Source organism: Anas platyrhynchos, chromosome 8 (assembly GCF_047663525.1).
Source record: "Anas platyrhynchos isolate ZD024472 breed Pekin duck chromosome 8, IASCAAS_PekinDuck_T2T, whole genome shotgun sequence".
In the NCBI taxonomy this organism is placed as follows: domain Eukaryota; kingdom Metazoa; phylum Chordata; class Aves; order Anseriformes; family Anatidae; genus Anas; species Anas platyrhynchos.
Window position 1 is genome coordinate 33,075,997 of NC_092594.1, and position 19,143 is coordinate 33,095,139.

Here is a 19,143-nt window from a genome sequence, read left to right on the forward strand (position 1 = left end):
GGCCCCTGTTAGGTACTGAAAGGCCACTATGAGGCTCCCTGGAGTCTTTTCTTCTCTGGGCTGAACAACCCCAATTCCCCCAGCCTGTCTTCATACAAAAGAGGTGCTCCAGCCCTCTGATCATCCTTAGATGATATTTGGGGCTCACTCCAATAGGTCAATGTTCTTGTGTTGGGGAGCTGGATATAGGTGGGGTCTCATGAGAGGGGAATGAGAGGGAAAATCACCTCCCTTTTGATGCAGCCCAGAATATGGTTGGCTTTCTTGGCTGTAAGTTGCACTCTGCTCATGTTGAGCTTCTCATCAGCCAACAACCCCAAGTCCTTCTCCTCAGGGCTGCTCTCAATCCATTCTATCAATTTCTCACACTCAGAATAATTTCAATGTTTTCAGAGGAACTACAAGAGCTGGTAGTAGACAAAGCAAATATTCATCACGTAGCTTATTACCAACGTGAAGCACACAAAAGCAGCCGTCTCTCAAAGATGCCTCTTTGTTGGCTGTTGTCAGTGACCACATTGTGCAGTATTTACCACCACAGTAATCCAAGCTAACCACTGACAGCAGCCTAGTCTTAGTTTTGGCAATTCTCACAGCACCATGGATGGCAGCTCTAAAGCATTCCTTTCTGTACTAGATGCACAGTTCCAATTGCATCAATTTACTCCCTCATTTCACATATCTATGGTCTCTTAGCTGCAGGTAACTACCAGTAAACATACTGATCACACAAAGTCCAAAAGTTTGACTACCAGCAGCCATACCTTCTCCTCTGAAAGAAAGGTTGTCACATCCTGTAAATAAGACTACTTCAATATAAACAAGAAAAGAAATATCTACATGGAAACACTGAAGCCGTTTTAAATTAGTTTAATTTACCCATTTAAATGTATTGAAATCTGCACTGACATTCTTTTAGAAGCCAAGCGATATGAAATAAATTTAGCTTATTTTCCTTCCAAAGCAATCTGAACTAAATTGGTTAGACCATGTTGACTCCAAAAGCCTGTCAAATCATATTAACGTAGCTGAAAACATCTGCTTCAACTGCTAATCCAAATTAGCTCCCCTTCTCCCATACTCCAAGTGTCTCCATAGCTCACAGACAGATCACTCCTTCCAACGTTAAAAAAATCAGAGCAACAGCATCCTTAAGTGTCAAGTTCTTAAAATAAAGCACGGCACTTCCATAAGATGAACAGATGGTGCAGTTCCACATTACCTTTTTTTGAGCGCCAAACTCACCGTAAGTAGGCCACAGCCATTCACTCTCAGCCACCCACATCCCCCCCACACCACAGCTCACTGAACCCTCAGTTGATCTGTTTGTGGCTCTGCACTGCTAACTAGATCATTGACATCACATGTAGCACAAGTACACCCACACCTTTAATACCAAAATGCAACCCCCAGGAAAGGGGGAAAAAAAAAGGCCCTCAGGAAAACCAGCGATGGAAAGTTACAATTTTCACAATTAATGAGAAAGCGCAGGATGAATTTGGATGAGACATGTTCCCACAAAACACATTTCTGCAAATCTGCACTTGTAGAGAAGTTTACTTACTGCCAACAAAAGGGTCAGACTGGAAGAACTCTAAGCTGGCTTCAGAAACTAGATCAGGCAATGGATGAGACTCAGCATCAAATGGATCCTCCTGAAGAACATAAAAGAAGAGAGGTATGAAGTTCAAGACACTTGTCTTGTTACCATTTATTAGTTTCTTAAAGCTGAGAGTTTGAATTCTATAGAATTAATCAACAGAGATTCAAAGTATTTCTCAGTAAAAATCAACCTGCTACATAAGATGAATGCTTTGATGACATCATACTCTAATTAAAAACAGTAACAACTGACATTTATTTCTCTGATGTTCCATAGCCATCATGTAAGTGACATGATGCAAACCTCAAACAGTTTAACTAGGTTATGTTTTGTTGATGGTAGTGTTTTTTTTTTTTATTACATTTTTTCCTCCCTCAGATTTGATCAAACTCACTTTTTTGGTAATAGTTGCAGCTGGAATCTCTTTCTCTTCTTCCACAACAGCAGCTGTTGTTTCAGGACTATTCCTTGCCTATGTAAGGATAAAAGCAATTCAGTATAAATAAATAGAAGACTATGTTACAAGTACTATTCTAAGTAGCGCATAGCTGTAAGAATATGTTAAAAGATACCTCAGTAGGTTCATAGCTATAATAGAACATACTGAAGTGTTCCATAAACCCCGTGAAAGTTATTAAAAAAAAAAATCAGAAAACTACTGAGACAAAGAGGGACATTTAGAAAGCAAGACGTCTTTAGATATTCTGTCCTCTTCCTCATTCCATTTCTGTTGCACCAACTGGAAAACAGCTGCTCTTCTTTAATATTAATTCTATTCTTCAATCTAAGACATTTTGCTTTGGAAACAAATAGACAAATTTTTGTTGCCACTTTCCAGCCAAGCTAACATTGGCTCTTTTTCTGATTATCAACTTTCAGATCCTGAAATACTCCCTCAGAATAACATCCTGAAAGTTCACTTCTACAAGTGTTTAAAAACAAAACATAATCCATCTTAATATATATTTTAACTTCACAGCTGCATTGCATTATGATCAAGCAGGCAAAACACTTTACTCACTGGAGATGCATTGTTTATTTGTTCTTCTTCTGCTATACTCTCCCTTTCAGCATTCTCATTAAGGTTAGCAGTTTCACTGCTGCTGTTGCTAAGACTAGAATGATCCGCAGTTCCATTAACAAGTATGTTTTGAGTCTGAGAGTGCCAACTAAATTGGTTATTTTCCAATTCTTTCAGCTCAAGAAGTTTCGTCTGCACCTGTAAACAGAAATAAATGTATATGTATCTTTACAGCAGCACACAAACGCTAGAATATAACCATACCTTCTTAAACATAACATGGAAGACGTGTATCTAAAATTCTTACTTTCCTTACGCAAGTATAATAAAAATCATGTTCTTTCAAAGGGTGACATTTGAGAAAGCAGTACGAATCAGGCCTAGAAGAGATGTAGCATAGTTGAGAGACTCGAGAACCTTCTGCCGAGGAAGCAGACCATATTGCTGGCAGTCACTGGAAACATCAAGACTTGTTCCCTTTTTTCTCCACTCAAACTCACAAGAAGACTTGCAAAGCTTTTTTTTTTTTCTTTTAACTTACTCATTTGAAATCGCTTTAAACTCCATAAATTAAAAAGGCTGCTTAAAAAGAATTCTTGTCTTCCAAAGAAAATTACAAATTCATTATCTTCTCTCACATGACTTTTGACATCTACAGAATCCATAATATATCTTCCTAAGCAGATAGCTACGTCCATGTCATTATTTCAACAACATGCATAATGCAGTACCTCACAGCAAACATCTAAAAGAATCTGCAATTTCTGAAGAAATTACTGAATGTGGCAGATTATGCAGAAGGATGAACACAGTTCAGATATTTAGGCATCTACATCCCACTGATTTCTACTAGGTCAATCACCTAATAGTGTTTTCCTTGCTTTGCACATCACAGATCAGGTGACAGCAAAGACAATACCAAGGCATCTTTCAAATACGCTAATATCAGATCAACCATTAGAAACCCTTGCCTAAGTCATCAAAGGACCTCTTGTTCATTTTTTCTGAGCCAAGAGCAATGAACTCAGGAGTATTTATATGAAAGAAGTCTACAACAAAAACAGGTTTTTAGTACAGTCAGGCATAACCAGTCACTTACATAATTGCATCAGATCCATTAACTGCAATCATCTCGTTATGATTATTAGTTATTGATATTGAAATAGCACTACCTTCCTTCTACCTCTGATAAAACAACATCAATTTTTTACTCCTCAGTTTCCAGAAGAAATTCGTAGTTTTTTTACTTGGTTTTGTGTATGTCATAAGCCTCTTCAACAGAGGAAAGTGTCCTAGCAGTGGAAGTCTTTAAAAAAAAAAAAGACTGTTAAGAAGTTAGATATGAATCAAGTGAAGGAACCGATCCAGAAGTCAGCCATTTCTAGGGTTCAAAGTTAATAGAAAGGTTGTTTTCAACTTGATAATGACATGGCTCCGGCTCACATGTTAGCAGACTGTGGGTATGTGAGAGAAGGAAAAGAATGGTAACAAAAGGGTGCGCAAGCTAAAACATCACTGAAGTAATAAATCAATCGCACACGCAAAGTGCAGTTCTGTGCTCAAAATCAGTACAGCAACCTGTTTCTCAGTATTTAGTCTCAATACAATTTTTTCTTCCATTCACTTCACTTTCCTCCTTCAAAAATACACTATGTCATTAATAATTTTATACCAACATCACGTCAGTTAAAGAATAGCAAGACCATGCCCCAGGCCATGGCTAAAGAAAAAAATTTAAATTCCCTACACATCTAGTAGGGAATCTAAAGAGGCACTAGCCATTTGTCATTCATTACATTAAGAGAAATTATTTATGAAGTATAATAAATTCCCTTTTATTATCAAAACTTGGAGAGGTATCATTAAATACCTTGAGCAATTTGAGTAAGCCTCTAAGAACCCTAACTACTATACAGACATTCTGTGCAAGCAGTGAAGAAATAAACAAGTGCCTTCCCCTTATGAAAAAACACTAAAGGTTGTCAGCTAAAACATTTTGGGTTTTGTTCCTTTGTTTTTTTCCCCTCATCTTTTCACACTGCCTTACGGAATTGATTTCCTGTTGTGAATCCTGCAGATGTTGCTGAAGAGGTCCCAGCTGTGCTTTCCCAGACTCTATGCAATGCTCAAGCTCTGCAGTTTCTTGCTGCAGACGACTCAGCTCCTCTTGAGCTTTGGTCAGTTCATCTTCATACGCTGAAATCTTTGACTCCTGGCTTGTTATTTCAGCCTTCAGCATGGCAATCTAATGCATAAATAAATATTTCAAGGCCAAATTAAAAAAGAAAAAAACTCCAAACATGTCCAGCAAATATTGTTTATGACCAAAAGAGGTATGAAACCTCTACTGCAGATATTATAGATCATACCTGAATAAGAGGTTAATTCACCATTGGTCTCAATGAACTATTCAAAGTTGTTCTCCTAACCAACACTGGTATTTCTAATATTGAAGATAACATTTTAGACAGCAAAGAAATACTAAAGATTTGCATCAGAAAAAAATCACTTTTTCCCCAAACTCTCGGGAAATCAGTCCCATTAAGTACTGCTTCTAATTTCACTTATATTGCATTATAAATTTGCAGCATTTGCTTGCACACAGCCTTATTTTAGTGATATACATTTGCACATAATGTAGCATCGGTGAGCACCAAATATCACAAACATTGCTGAAATCAGAGATGTATCTCCTATTCTCTGTTGTCCACAAAATCCTGAAATTCATGCTGATTATTCTTTAAAATTTTTTCTCCTTTCCCAACAGCTGCAACACACTGCATGGCTACGTTCTTCAGAAAGAGGCATTTTCTTTGTCAAAGGCCTTAGCCACTAGACCTTACCAAATGGGCCTCCTCTGCACACTTCTGCCTGATATCATTAAGTTGCTCCTCCAACTTGGCCTTCTGCTCATCAAGATCATTAAGGATTTCCTGGGCTTCCTGTTTCTGAGCTTGCAGCTTTTGCAGATTATTGCTCTCCCGTTTTACTTCATCTTGTAGATCCTGTAATAAAAAAAGATTTGCTTTGTATTTGTTCCCCACTCCTTCTTACCACTGAATTCCAAAGTATAAATTGAGGTAATGATTGATCAGATTTCAGTGTATCAATAAGTTATCTTTCAAAGACTAGTATTCAGGCAAGCAAGTATTCTCATTTTAATTCTAAGACAAAAATAACCACGTTATTTGCTTTTTCTTTTCTTTAGTAAAAGTAATCTCACTGCAATATTGAAGACCACACCTCCACACAGAGATTAAGTGTTTTACTCCCAGGGACATAGGATTCTATATCAAATCTGTAAGTTGCATTTGTTTAGCCTATGTTATCTCTCTCTGGTATTTTAGCAATACATTTTCACAAGTTCCTTAACAACAGAAATTCTTTATTCTGCTCCTCTCCCCTTTGAAATACCTGTTCCAAAATACAAATTTGCTGTAGCAGCATGGTAAAGAAGAAAGCCAGCACCTTATTAACTCAAATGTACTTCCTTCAATATCTTCCAAACTCAAATTTTTTGCACAAATCAGCCAAAAGTTTGTTTTCAGGTAACAGTAATTGTAAGAAATGAACATTTCACACATAAAAACAATATATATTTTAATTTAAGAAACAGCTGTAGTTACGTATCTTGCATTTTAAATACATGAAGTAGCATCATACGATAATTAGTTCGCTTCTGAGCAACAGCAAAGTTTAGACTTGGTTATTTAATGGTTAAACTGCAGAGATAACATTGAAAAGAAAAATCAAGACAAGAATTTTGAAAGAAGAAAGAATTGTCAAAGTCAAGAGGAAGAGGTAATACAGAGAGATCAAAAAAAGATTAATACAAAAGGAAAAGTATTAGATGAAAAGAGAAGATTGCAGCCTTTCCAAGAAAATATGGCAATTGAAGGAAGAATCATATACAACACTAAAGAAAGAACAGAGATGAAAGAAAATTAATGACAGTAAGAAAACAAGCTGACATCAATTTCTGATTAGATCATGCATGTGTATGCTGTTCTAAGCTAAGATCCTGTTGTCATTTTCAGGTGATTTTTATTTATTTATTTTTATTCTGTAGGTGAGACAGTTAATCCACACATGTTAACACCTCCAAATAATCAGGACAATAAAAAAATGAGAGGAACATAAAGGCAGTTGAATGCTAGACAAATGGGGGACCTCAAGACAACTGGAAGACTACCTAAAGAAGCTTCATAGATGCATTTGCAAAAAAAGTTCGAAAACTTATGTATCAAGTTAAGTAAAAACATTAATAGTTAAACATTCCATGTACAGCAGTCAGAGTAGATGACTTACTAGTTATTTCTAATTTATGGAAGACACACCAACACGCACAAAAGGCTCTGACAGCAGCTATCAACTTGGATAATTGGGAAACTGTTTTGATGCATTTGTTTTTCACATCACTTTGAAAATCAAATAGCAGCTGACACACAACATAAGCAACCAGGGCGAGAGGGGGTGGATGTGGAGGTGGAGGTAACACCTTAAAGAAATTTCAGTCTCTTTTCCTCTAAAGGAAGCAAACACTCACATACACACAAGCTAAATATGGATCACCTCCAACCTTGCTACTGCTTCTTGAATCCCAGAAGCTGTCCTAGCCATAGCAGGAGAGAAGCAGCTCTGAAAAGGCCTGACTAAGCCCAATACCTCCCAGAAGTGAGAGAAAAAAAAGCAAACAAAAAAAATTAACACACATATAATAAACAAGACCATGATCACATAGCTACTCCAAAAGTAAAGGTTAGAGTGGACACACACAGAACTGGTGCAATTCTCAAACACACATCTTCATGAAGTAAACCAGGCCCCAACCCAAGCACTGAATTTTGCACACACTGTTGTAATTTAACAAATGTCTCAACGTAGACCTCAATCAGAGCTCGATTGTTAAGATGCTTCTCCCATTGAAGGTGTTCTTTGATGTTTAACAGAAGCCCAGTTTACTTCACGAAGATCGAAGTATTACCCTCAGTGTAACACATTTGAGTACAAACTAGTATTTTTATTGGTAATCCCGGTGTTAGGTTTATGATCATTGTAACTCTCCATTGTAGTGGTGGACAAGGAATTGAGTAGGGATCTCTATTTCCACAGACAGGCAATAGATTTAATAGCTTGCCAGTCTCAACAAGAAAGAGTAAGGAAAGTACAATGTTGAGGGGGGATATGCAGAGAAAAAAAAAATCTGCTTATGAAAACTCAGGCCAACAAAGAAATCAAAAGGCTAGAAGAAAAGGCCAGACTGCTTGGAAGGACATAGTCCCAAAATGCTTTTCACTTTTTTGTTCTTCTCTGAAATGGCACTGCAAATGCAGATATATTTTCTTTCCTCCATAGATGTGAACTTATATTAACTAACTTTTGTTCAGGAGTTGCATGCATTTGTTCTAAAATGCTCTTTACAAAGTTTTGGTGTTCCATTTAAAATGGGAAGCAAACCTTTTGGCTTCATGTCAATAAAATTCTAAGGAACACAATCCTTGTTGGGAAAGCCAGGAGAATCACCACTTATTTCAGAGTCTTTGCGAGTAGACTGGTAAACCATACACACATGAAGTGTTCCACAGAGGATCTGAGTCTTGCAAAGGTGGCCAAAAGCCCATGTCTTGAGGCAGCACCCAGTGCTCCAACCAATACCTGGCTCTAGAAGAGCAAATGGGTGGTTGGAGAGCGAGGGGATGCTTGCTTTCAAATGTTATTTGGTGTGTGGTCCTTGTAAGAAAACACAAACTCCACCACAGAATAAATGAGGGAAATGCCTCAGTTTCTCACGATCTTTGCTACTCTTCCTATAGCTTCTTATGAAAAAACACATTCCTTAATCGTTGCTAAGAGAGAGTTGATATTTTAATAAAATAAAATTAATATGTATTAAAATTTATCAGTGTGTTGTTTTCCCTCCAACTCTTTTTCAATTTTTTTTGCCTCTTAGCCTCTATTTACATAGTGTATAAATTATTTTATAGAGAAAAACAGTTAACCTTTCCTTCCTCCCATACAAATCTGTTCAATCCATCACAAACCTTGGCTATTCATGAGCTTATAATTTGTGTCTGTGGATACAACCCTGGTATCATGAAACCTAGAGTGTGATGCCACTAAATTAGCTTTATCAAAGGTGGCAGATTGGAACACTGTGGAACACTGTGTTTGTGAAAACCATCTGAGAAATATCACCATTAGAATAAAAACAGAAGAACATGATGTAAAGAGAACACGATGTAAAGATATTCTTAGTCTGTCACCACTATTCTGTGAAGTTCTAGAAAGTTTCATGAAATATGCAGGTTCCCCAGCATTCAGGAACAAGAAGGAGACCAGAGGTAGGGGGCCACCAGCTCGAATAAATGCTGCAGTCACATCCCATTTGATCCTGATGCTTTCCCATTTTTCTGACAATCCAGTAATAGACTGTTCCTTCTCTGCAGACTGACAGAACTCTAGCTCTACATTTAACCAGATATAAATAGCTTATGTGATCACTAAGAGGTTAAAGACTTAAGACAGTTGCTTCCAACAGGACTGCTCTGGATACAATGATTTCATTCATTCTGTGATGCTGCTGACTGTCAAACACTACACAATAAACAAGCAGATCACACTAATATTGTTACGTTTTAGGCCTTCTATCATTAAAAGTAAGGATTTAATTTAGCTTTGTACAAAGGCACCACAGAGCTCAACCTTCACATGAAGGCAAACATTCTACAACAAACTAACAAAATCACCCTCTGTGCTCATAGAGAAATGCCCAGAAGAATTTTTTACATTGTGAAAAGGGAATCTGCATGGTGAGGAGAGGAATGACTAGTGCATGCACAGACAGAATCACAGACTGGGTCAACTTCTGTATGCATTCCAGCAGCTGCTGAATCTGGCTGCCGTTGTGACAAACAGGCCAGCATCTTATTATCTTCCAAGAGGTCAACTATTAATTATCACCCAGGCTTTAAGGATATTAAATAGCCAAGCACAAAAGTCACAATGGTTGTAACACATTGGCTTTCTTCCCTGACCTCCAAACCCCCACGGCAAAGTAAAATGCAGAAATTTGCATTATTTAGTCTTAATCAAATAACAAGTATTTGAACTAATAAAGATTCCTGAAACAAATGCACAGAAAAATGTAAAGGATCAGATATAACACTGAAGGTTTTTTTTTCTTAATGCAGCAACTCCATCTGCTTTTGCACCTCGTGATTAATTGAAACATGCTTTGCAGCATTTAATTCAGGGCTTACACCGTTAGCATCCTATACAGTGATGTTGACTGTATAATTTTTAATTCATAAAACACTTGTAAAAATCAAATTTTCTATTCAATTATGAAAAGTTCAATATAATCCTTTTAAATAAAATCAAATACATTTTTTTTTAGAATTCACTTATGTTAGGCAAAATTAACTTGTGGCAGCATTCCTCTCGAGCAGGTAATTATTATGACTCTTAAGTAGCAGCCCCCTATCCAAGCCCTTTTAACTCAGCTACTTAAGTTTACTAATTTGCAGTACTACAGTACGTTCTTCAGTTTTAATTAGACATTAGCTAGTCTTGCTTAAAAAAATATTGAAATATTTTTAATTTAAAACACCATGTAGTCTATATATTCTAGAAGCTCACAAATTTAAATAAATATACAGACCCCCACCAATCCACATTCATATACCAAATACACTTCAGAGTATTTTTTTTTCTTAGCTACCACTCAGTAAGTGATGTGATCTAAAGATTCAATAATCTCATTGCCATTAAAACATCACATTGGTCGGTATCAGATATCTGAGCAATAATTCTGCGCCTTACTTACCTGGACCTCACTCGTCCTCTGTTTGATGGTATCTTCTTTTTCCTTCAGGTCTTGTTCTACATTATTCTTTTCCCTAGAAGACCAGCAAACAATGCAAGAATACTTCAGAACATCAGCTACAGCAGGTACAGTTATCCAGCCTCCTAAACCTGTATCTCTCTTTAAATACATAGTGAAACATTAAACACAGGAGATGCAAGGGATTTCTGCTTTCCAAATTATTTACAAGACAGAAGCCCACATAAGCGTTTTGCATAAAAAAAGATGCCTTTTCAGCCAACTGCACTTTAGTGATAAGAATGGCTCAAAAACGGAAGGGGGCGGGAGGGAGAAATCAATGAAATACTGTCTTCAGTGATCTCACTGTTGCTATGGAGCACTTGTCTAATGAAAACTGCTGGGAAAAGTGGGAGGGATTGCATCAGATTCCATCTGTTAACCCCTGCAAATACAGTAATTCCTACACTAACAGCAGCTAGAAAACATTTCCAGGAGGCCAACCTGGTGGATTATTAACCTTGACTATCATATTTTAGATGTATCTGTTGATAAACTCACTCAGAAGAAGAAAAGTTAGCTTGCCGTAATCAGAGTATGCTTAGGAGACTCCGCACATAGTTATTTGCTGTGTCATATCAAGTCTGTCCCTATAGACATTTATGCAAGCTTAAAAGTGACTGGTGATGACAGGGGAATTATCATCAATAAGTTCTTGGCAGTCAGATAACAATAGCTTTATAAAGGAAAAAGCCACACTACTCAGAAGTGCTTGTTTAAAAGAAAGCATATGAGAATTAAGAGAATAAAGCATTACGCTTTACAGATTTAGCAACAGCTTTTCTATATAGATACTCACTTTTATAGATTGTTATTAAATTCTGACATACATTGAATAGAATTTGAGCAGTGATGACAGACCTAACATATCTAAATGAAGTACCACAAGGAAAAGCTATCAAATGATATTACTCATGCATATTAAAATTAAGGTAACTTTGTCTGTTAATAGCAGAAGATTGGTAAACAATCCAAAACAGTTAATTTTATTGTTTACTCTTCTCCAATAAGGAATAAGATATTTCTGTCCAGCAAGTAAAGGGGGTATCTGCTCTGAGAAAGTTGTCTTTACTCAGGCTAAGCCATGGTTGTTTGCTGTTAAACCATACGCAATGGAAGATGAAAAAAACAGGTGTCACAAATCAATCTTTTCAGAGCAAATGCTTGTTTATTACTGTATATTATGTTCCACTATTGTTTGTCTCAGTATCCGATTAACTTGATTGCCGTGCCTAGAGGGAAGACTTACATGGACAAGAAAATACAAGTTGCAGAGACACTGCAGAACAAGGCTAGTTATTTTGTTAAGTGTGAACCTTCCAGTTCCACATAACTTCTCACTCCAATTCATCAGAATGAAATCATCATGTAAATATGACACAGATCTGCCATTTCCATCAAAGCTATAGCACATTTCTCTAACAAACCAATATTTATTGCATAGTTTTACTTAGATATTTGAAGCATCACAGGGTTGAAAAAAATTCTGTTGATTTTTGCCTTCTGTAACTTTCCATAAACAAAAGGGCTCAATCTCAACAAAGCACTTCCACAGATCTAAACACAAGTCAAGTTGAAAAATGCCATCGAGCTCTCAGATGCTTATCAAGCACAGCAGGCATTCAGGCAGATTATTCCTAATTGAAGATAAAAGATTGAATAATTGATTAGGTAAAAACAAACAACAAATAGTTGTTTGGTTGTTTTTCCAGCCTGAATATGAAAACTGAGCAGGAAATAAATGCCAGCAGGTGAGCATGACTTAATATACACTGTCACTCATCTGTGTGAGGAGACTGCCAGAAACAAAGCTCACTTCCCTTCTATTTCAAGGGAAGTCAGGTACCTAAATCTTGCTATCTGGATGACCCTAAGCAAGCAACAGGCCATGACACCCACTCACAGCCAGCTTGCACTGGCAAAATCTTAACACAAACAATGAATTGGAAAAAATCAAGTGAAAGAACTATTGTCAGTCAGCACAAGGACAGCTTAGGCAGTAGCCTCAGGCAGAGCAGAACAAATTGAGCATATATAGTCTAAAAAAAGTGTCTACCCTACCCACTCCCACTTGGAGCAACGTGTCTTTGTTTCAAAAATAATACCACAAACCTACTCAATTTACTAATTCTTCTGAATGCCTCTGTTTCTTTTACAAATTATCTACTATATGCCTGTAGGAACGCCCAGCAACTGAAAGAATCAAAAGCAGGCAACAAAATTGATTTATTGGCCATGTAAGATTTCCTGGATCTTGAAGTCCCATACCACAGCACTTGAAAACAAACAAAAATACCTGTGGTCTTGACAAAAACATTTGTAACCAACTTAAAGTCAATTTACGAAAGCAATACAATTTCCCTACATATCTTAATTGCAGTCAGGTCGAGAGACCCTTTTATCAAATAAATTAAAAGGGGTTATTAAAAATTAAAAAACAAACACAACAAAAATACATGGTTTCTCTAATGCGCATACTCCATGATTCTCAAATCAAATATCAGTAACTCCAGAAGCTTTATAACAATTTGTGAATGGAAAAGTATTTATGAATGGGAGCCAGCATATTTGAAACATTTGTGATAGCTGACAACTGAGGAAGTCCTTGTCAGCAGCGGCATTTTTAAGCTACATTGGAAACAACCCTGGCCAGGCTTCTTGGAGGCTAACGATTAGAACCCACGTTAGTTAAAAAGGCAGAAAAAGATCAGAGTTCTTTTTCATAAAAAGTGATAGATGACTGCTCATAGAGCTTATAGTTTCATAGAGTTGATAGTGAAATTCTTACCACTAATTTGCTATGAAGCTGTAGCTTTAAAACAAAGTCTTGATGTGAACATATGGCAGGGAGAGGTTGCCCTGTTTTTCTAGAGACATTTTGCTATTTCTTCACTTTTCAGGGACTGACTTACCAGCTATACAGTCCTTCTAACCTGATTTGTATTCAAGACTATGTAACTGCTGCTGTCCAACATGTGCAAAGGATGGCACCTCTGGTGAGGCATACCTAGTTAAGTTCAACCATTCACACTTTTAGAGCAATGTGGTATTGGTAAAGCTTGAAAGAATCCCACTCATTTGTGGGCTGTAGCTAGCTTTAAAGCACAAAACCAAAACAGGGTTTGCTGGGGGAAGAAAAAGGTTCTATGGCTCAAAAAAATATTAAGAACATCTGGTCTGGCCTCCCACAATGCTGATCAAAAAAGCTTCACAAATAGCCTTCCAAAAATATAGTGCAACTGAAACGGAACTTAGAGGCCTTCCGGAGAAAACAGAACTGCTGACAGGTTCAAAACAATGCAGATTCCACAACTTCCCTAAACAAGTCATTCCCTGTACCAGAGGGGATTTACCCTCACTAAGAAGTATTCCGCATTTTTTCCTCATCTAATCCTAAACCTCAGTCTTCTTCATATTATGTTTTTATTGAATTAGATTAAAAAGCTACTGGCCACCAGAAATTTCCCCACACACACTGATGAGCCACAAACACATCACTCCTGTATTTTGTTGTTCAGTCTCTCAAAAAGCTACATTTTCAAAACATTGTCATTCTTTTGAAGAAATTCCTCTGGTTGTTCTTTTTGTTTGTTTGTTTTAAATGTGCACTTCAAAAATAGACAGCTTCTATTACTGGCTCTCAGAATTTCATTGGCTTGCATGTTAGGCTGCAAACACACATGGTAAAAAAAACAATTTGAAAATTGACACTAGTGAACATTTTCTCTCTAAGACACTATTAGCAAATACATGTAGTTGCAAATCAAATTTTAGGTTAATAAATGTATGAATCCAAAATTGGTATTAATACTACCTAAGGAAGAACAGAGGAAACCAGAGCAGGGACAAGCCAGGAGGCAGTGGGAGTAAAAAGGAGTTGAAGCAAGAAACGTTTATCTATTTAGGAAACAGATTGTGCTTTGACACATCGCACAATTAATTCATTCCTACAAGTGACATGAGTAAGACACTCAGACTTCATCATGACAATGCACCTTAACTGACTGTTCGTGACAGAAGGAATTTACAGTAAATTTACAATAGTACCAAAAAATCACTGAAGAAAAGTATCTGCTGTCTTGAGAGTATGACAGAGACTACACAGCATATATGAACTTGACTTTTTTAGTCACTGGAAATCATTATCCTAATTACCTTAGAAATATTTTTTAGAAACCAAAGGTCTGCAGACTTCTAATTAAAACGATTTTTCTCAGTGCAACCATTCATTTCACCATACAGAAGGGAAGGATTTACATCTTTATCCCCATCAAAATCCTAGCCAAGGTCCAAGTGCAAACTCTCATCTTGCCACTCTGTGTCTGTATCGTTCTTGAGCCTTCCTATCTCACTTCCCTGCCTCCATTAGGAAAAAGCCCTTAGGATTCCCTCTATAAATCAAGACACATAATGCCAATTTGTATCATGGCTTCCACGCCCTACAGATCTGCTGTATGCTCATCTACTAACTAAGATGAGCAAAAGAGTATTTTGATCTCAGGATGAGAGGATATGCAGTTTCCTGAAATGCCCAGAATGCAAAACATATCTTTCACTATCTTGCTGTTAATAAATGCACCCATCTGAGATAACGAAGAATTGAGGTGTTAAACAATATTAGAATAATTTTACAGACCTGCTTACCATTGATTTTAGCAAAACAAACTACTTTACCTTCTATTTTTTCCTCTTATGTATTTAGTTGGCTTAACAAAAACAAATACAAACAAAAAAACAGTAAGCATAACAACTGAATCTGAGGCAACTATAACTATCCCTCCTTTACCTACCTCTGCAGGTCTACTATTTCGTTGTTTAATGTATCAAGTTCTTTAATTGCAGAAAAATCTGCTACAGAATTGAGTCCTTGAGTACCCTGAAAGATAAAGAAAACATACTGTTAGTTTATAGTTTATGCAGTCTGACAACTATCTTCACTTTAAAAGATAGCTTGCACTATCACAAGAAGTAACAACTGTTCGTAGCATTATTTTGCAAATCTTTAATCTTTAAAAAATGTTAAGAACAGTCTAAATTAACAGAAAAAATATACCATCAAACACATCTAGTAATTCAAACAGTTTATCTCCTGTAAACTCTTGAAAGCATGTCTTCCACAAAAGGACATATCATCATACAAAAAGGTCTTAACTGTAAAATACATTTCACTTTAGAACTATGGCTTATTACCATTCATATAAAACAGTTGAGTTTGTTTACTACTAATATACATATTTCTTCACCCTGGTGATCCTCCTGTTGCAGAGTATAGACACTTCATTTGCAATGCTTTACGTCGTATCTACGTAGGTTAATACAAATCTCCAGAGTACTGACAAACTTCAGTAATACAAAGTCATAGCCCATGAGTTATTTCCTTAATATCTTTATAATAAGACAATTACTATGATACAAATTATTTCAATTTCAAAAAAGTATACATAAAAGACTACAGAACAAGTTCTGAAGAAACAAATTAGCAAATACTGTAATTGTTCTAGTCTGCCTTACTACAACATGAACATAATTAGGAAGCCACAGTCACTGTAACTGTGTTCTATAATACATTCAGTCCTGGAAACTTTGAATAAAGTTAACCGGGACAAACACAAAGTTCAGAGGAAAGGCATATACATACAGTTAAGAGGCAGGTGATACCGCAAAAAGAAAAAAAATAAATAAAAAAATAAAAGCCTAACTATATATTTATTCAAGCCTATACTGGGGGAAAAAGTAACAAAGCTTTGGTCAACAAAAGACCTAACCAGTAAATCTGAGCACACAGCAGCAGAGAATATTATTCAGCAGAACTACACATTATTCATGCATATTTTACTAAAGCAAATGGCATGCGTTAAAAAAATACAGCTATTCTTAAACTGGTTAGTGTAAAGCTTCTCATACTGGCAAAATAGCTATGAAGTTCAATTCTATCCTGAAGAAATTAGAGAAGTTTTGCTGAGTTGCTCATGGTGTTCTAACGAGGACGTTTTTCTTTCTCCTAAGAAGGAGGAAGGAAAACTTGGTGGTATCAGCTACAACTACAAATTCTTTCTGTGCTTCTCTCTCTAGTCAACTGAAGAAATTCTACGCAATAATTCAAACTTCAACAAAACATAGTACAATCTCATCTTCAATTCTTCGTAAGAACTTTAGGGAGAGAGGCAGTCCACAAAAGCCAAGTTTAGCTTTAATTTTACAAGTAAAAAAAAAAAAGACAGGAATTGGAATTATTTGCTGCCATTTTCCACACTGCAACACACATGCAAGCAACACTTCAGTTTTTAACTCAAAATAGCAATAAAAGTCAATTCCTGTCAAAATTCCAGAAAAGGAAATTGCATATAAAGTTAAATTTTATGGCTAGTAATACAAGCTCAAGTTTTGTGACTACAAACAGTTTTAGGTAAAGAAATGACAACAAATAATAGACTGCTGCTCTGTTTCCCATTTATGGCATCTGCATTCAAGCTTCACAATTGAAATAAAAGTCATCCTACTGTGGTAATGAAATTCTGTAAATAAACAAAACTTCAGAGAACAGAATTTGTATGCACGTATATTGCTGAACATCCACCAAGAAGGACAGCAAGTTAACTTTCCATACTTCAAAAATATAATGGATTACCATCATAGTTACTGATATTCCTGCTACTACTCTTATATAGCAAGTCAGAAGAGGAAGCCCTAAGTGTTTTTTACTATTTAAGCCATACCACTTCAAGAAAACAAGCTAAAAACCTGTTTCTGCACACCGCTCTTATCCTTTGGTTCAGTTCTTGAACAATAATCATGCAAAAAGAGTTCTTTCATATCAACCAAGAGGGCAGCATCTCTTTGGAAAAACCTCAAAATGAGCTAAACCTCCAGCTCACTCTAGTAAAATGAATTCTTGCTGAGGATTTACAAAGCTAACTAGAAGGCATCTCTTACCTTCTTTCATAGTATTCTTACCCTCATGTTTTATGTTAGCAGTGCAAAAACACTGCAAAATTCAATTGACCTCTAAGAGTTCTGTGACGACAACGTACATAGAGTAGCAGTAAACAATGCTGATCTCATCTAATGTGTTCTGACCATTACATTTTCTGAAATACAATCAGCAAAACCATGGATATCAGTCCTAATGGAAACTGTCAACTGTCACACTGGGCTACTACTCTGTCATCACTTCCCCAGCAATTTCAACCGAGTAATACAAAGCATCTTCTCTTAAGTTTAAGCAGCACACATTGCCAACACGTAACAGCCACAGAAGTCCACCCCACAAATCATTTTCTGCACAGGAGCGAATTAAGGACACTATGGCAGTTCAGATTTGCAAAGCACCTTGGAATTCTTCCAGATGAGGAAAACCAGCAATAATCTGAGACAGCAACATGTTGTGACACTTCAGAAAAGTGCTGTGCTATTTCAGTGATTATTTAAGAGTCTTAGAAGGATGTTCATTATTAAACCAACAGACAGTAAATATTAGAAAAGCAAAGATTCTCTAACCTTGAGAAAGCAGAGTTAACAAACTGACAGAATAATAAGGATGAAAAGCAGAGTGGTGCAGAATGGAAAAAACAGTCCAAACTAGAAAAGAGACATAGAAAGGAAAGCAAACATACAAAAAAGATTAGTAGAGTTGCAAATAAAGCAATTACTTTTTAAAAACAGAATGTAAAAAGAAATAAGATACCAGTTACAGAAACTCAAAAGTAGTGCCAAATTTTGAGTTTCTAAATTTTTTCAGGTGTAAATTTTTCATTCTGTTCAAGAAAGTTGTAGAATTAGGTCAATGTTTTGCACAACCAAGAAAAGGTAACAAACATAAGACTTTATGATGTGTAAAACAAGTAGGAATTTCCAATGACCTCTGCCATTCAGATAAATATAACTTGAACCACTGAGGTATAATCTAATGTTGGATTAAGATAGATGGCAATCAACAGGCTATGAAGACATTTAAACTATCTGTGAAGAATAAAATGGTGGATCATTTACTTTTAAAACTTTAAGTATTTAAACTTTATTCAGTTTTGAGACTTTTTCAAAAAGAGAAACGCAAAAGAGGTAATTGAGAACACATTAGGACAACAACATTAAACTTGTGCGTGTTACTTCAGATGCAAACTAAGATTTCTTTAGACAGGAAAAGAATTATTCTTTCAAAATAGAAAATAATGCTTTCTCAACATAAGATCTCTCCGCTTGGTTGGCAGGTGTAATAAATGACAGCTTCATTTCGAAACATGAATGGAGCAGTGTTTTGTCACTTCTTTGCAATCAAGACTTGTTCATTCTTCCTGATATTATGATATTCTTTAGGTCTGCCAGTACTTGAGGTGTTTCCTGTGTAGTTTTTGAAATTAACCTTTTTTGTTTGAAATTTATACCGAACATGCCAAACCTGTCCTTACCTTCTGTAAACTGACATTTCTGTCTGAAGGTGGAATCATCTCTGGAGTCAGCGCCTGAGGTGGATCAATGCCCTTTGTTAATTTCTGATTGATTAAATAGAAAGCCAAAGCAAACTGTTCCTTTGAAAGCTTCCCGCAGTCCTTTGTGTCACAGAGAGCCCTGGACAGAGATGCACATGAAATAAATCATACAAGTTTCCTGAACTTGCTGTTATTTAGAAATGTAACAATT

The 19,143-nt window shown here is 36.3% G+C and overlaps 1 protein-coding gene across 10 annotated transcripts in view; it reads right to left on the reverse strand.

Moving 5' to 3' along the window:
• The window catches only part of EPS15 (epidermal growth factor receptor pathway substrate 15), a 46,569-nt gene that overhangs the window by 9,784 nt on the left and 17,642 nt on the right, over positions 1 to 19,143 (reverse strand). For all 10 annotated transcript variants that reach the window (XM_027462495.3, XM_027462501.3, XM_027462493.3 and 7 more), the window contains 8 exons: positions 18,912 to 19,071; positions 15,297 to 15,382; positions 10,450 to 10,522; positions 5,468 to 5,629; positions 4,672 to 4,869; positions 2,625 to 2,822; positions 1,998 to 2,075; positions 1,565 to 1,655 (listed from right to left, as the gene is read on the reverse strand). In XM_027462495.3, coding sequence (XP_027318296.1) covers positions 1,565 to 1,655; positions 1,998 to 2,075; positions 2,625 to 2,822; positions 4,672 to 4,869; positions 5,468 to 5,629; positions 10,450 to 10,522; positions 15,297 to 15,382; positions 18,912 to 19,071 — 1,046 coding nt within the window. The remainder of the gene's footprint in view (positions 1 to 1,564; positions 1,656 to 1,997; positions 2,076 to 2,624; positions 2,823 to 4,671; positions 4,870 to 5,467; positions 5,630 to 10,449; positions 10,523 to 15,296; positions 15,383 to 18,911; positions 19,072 to 19,143) is intronic.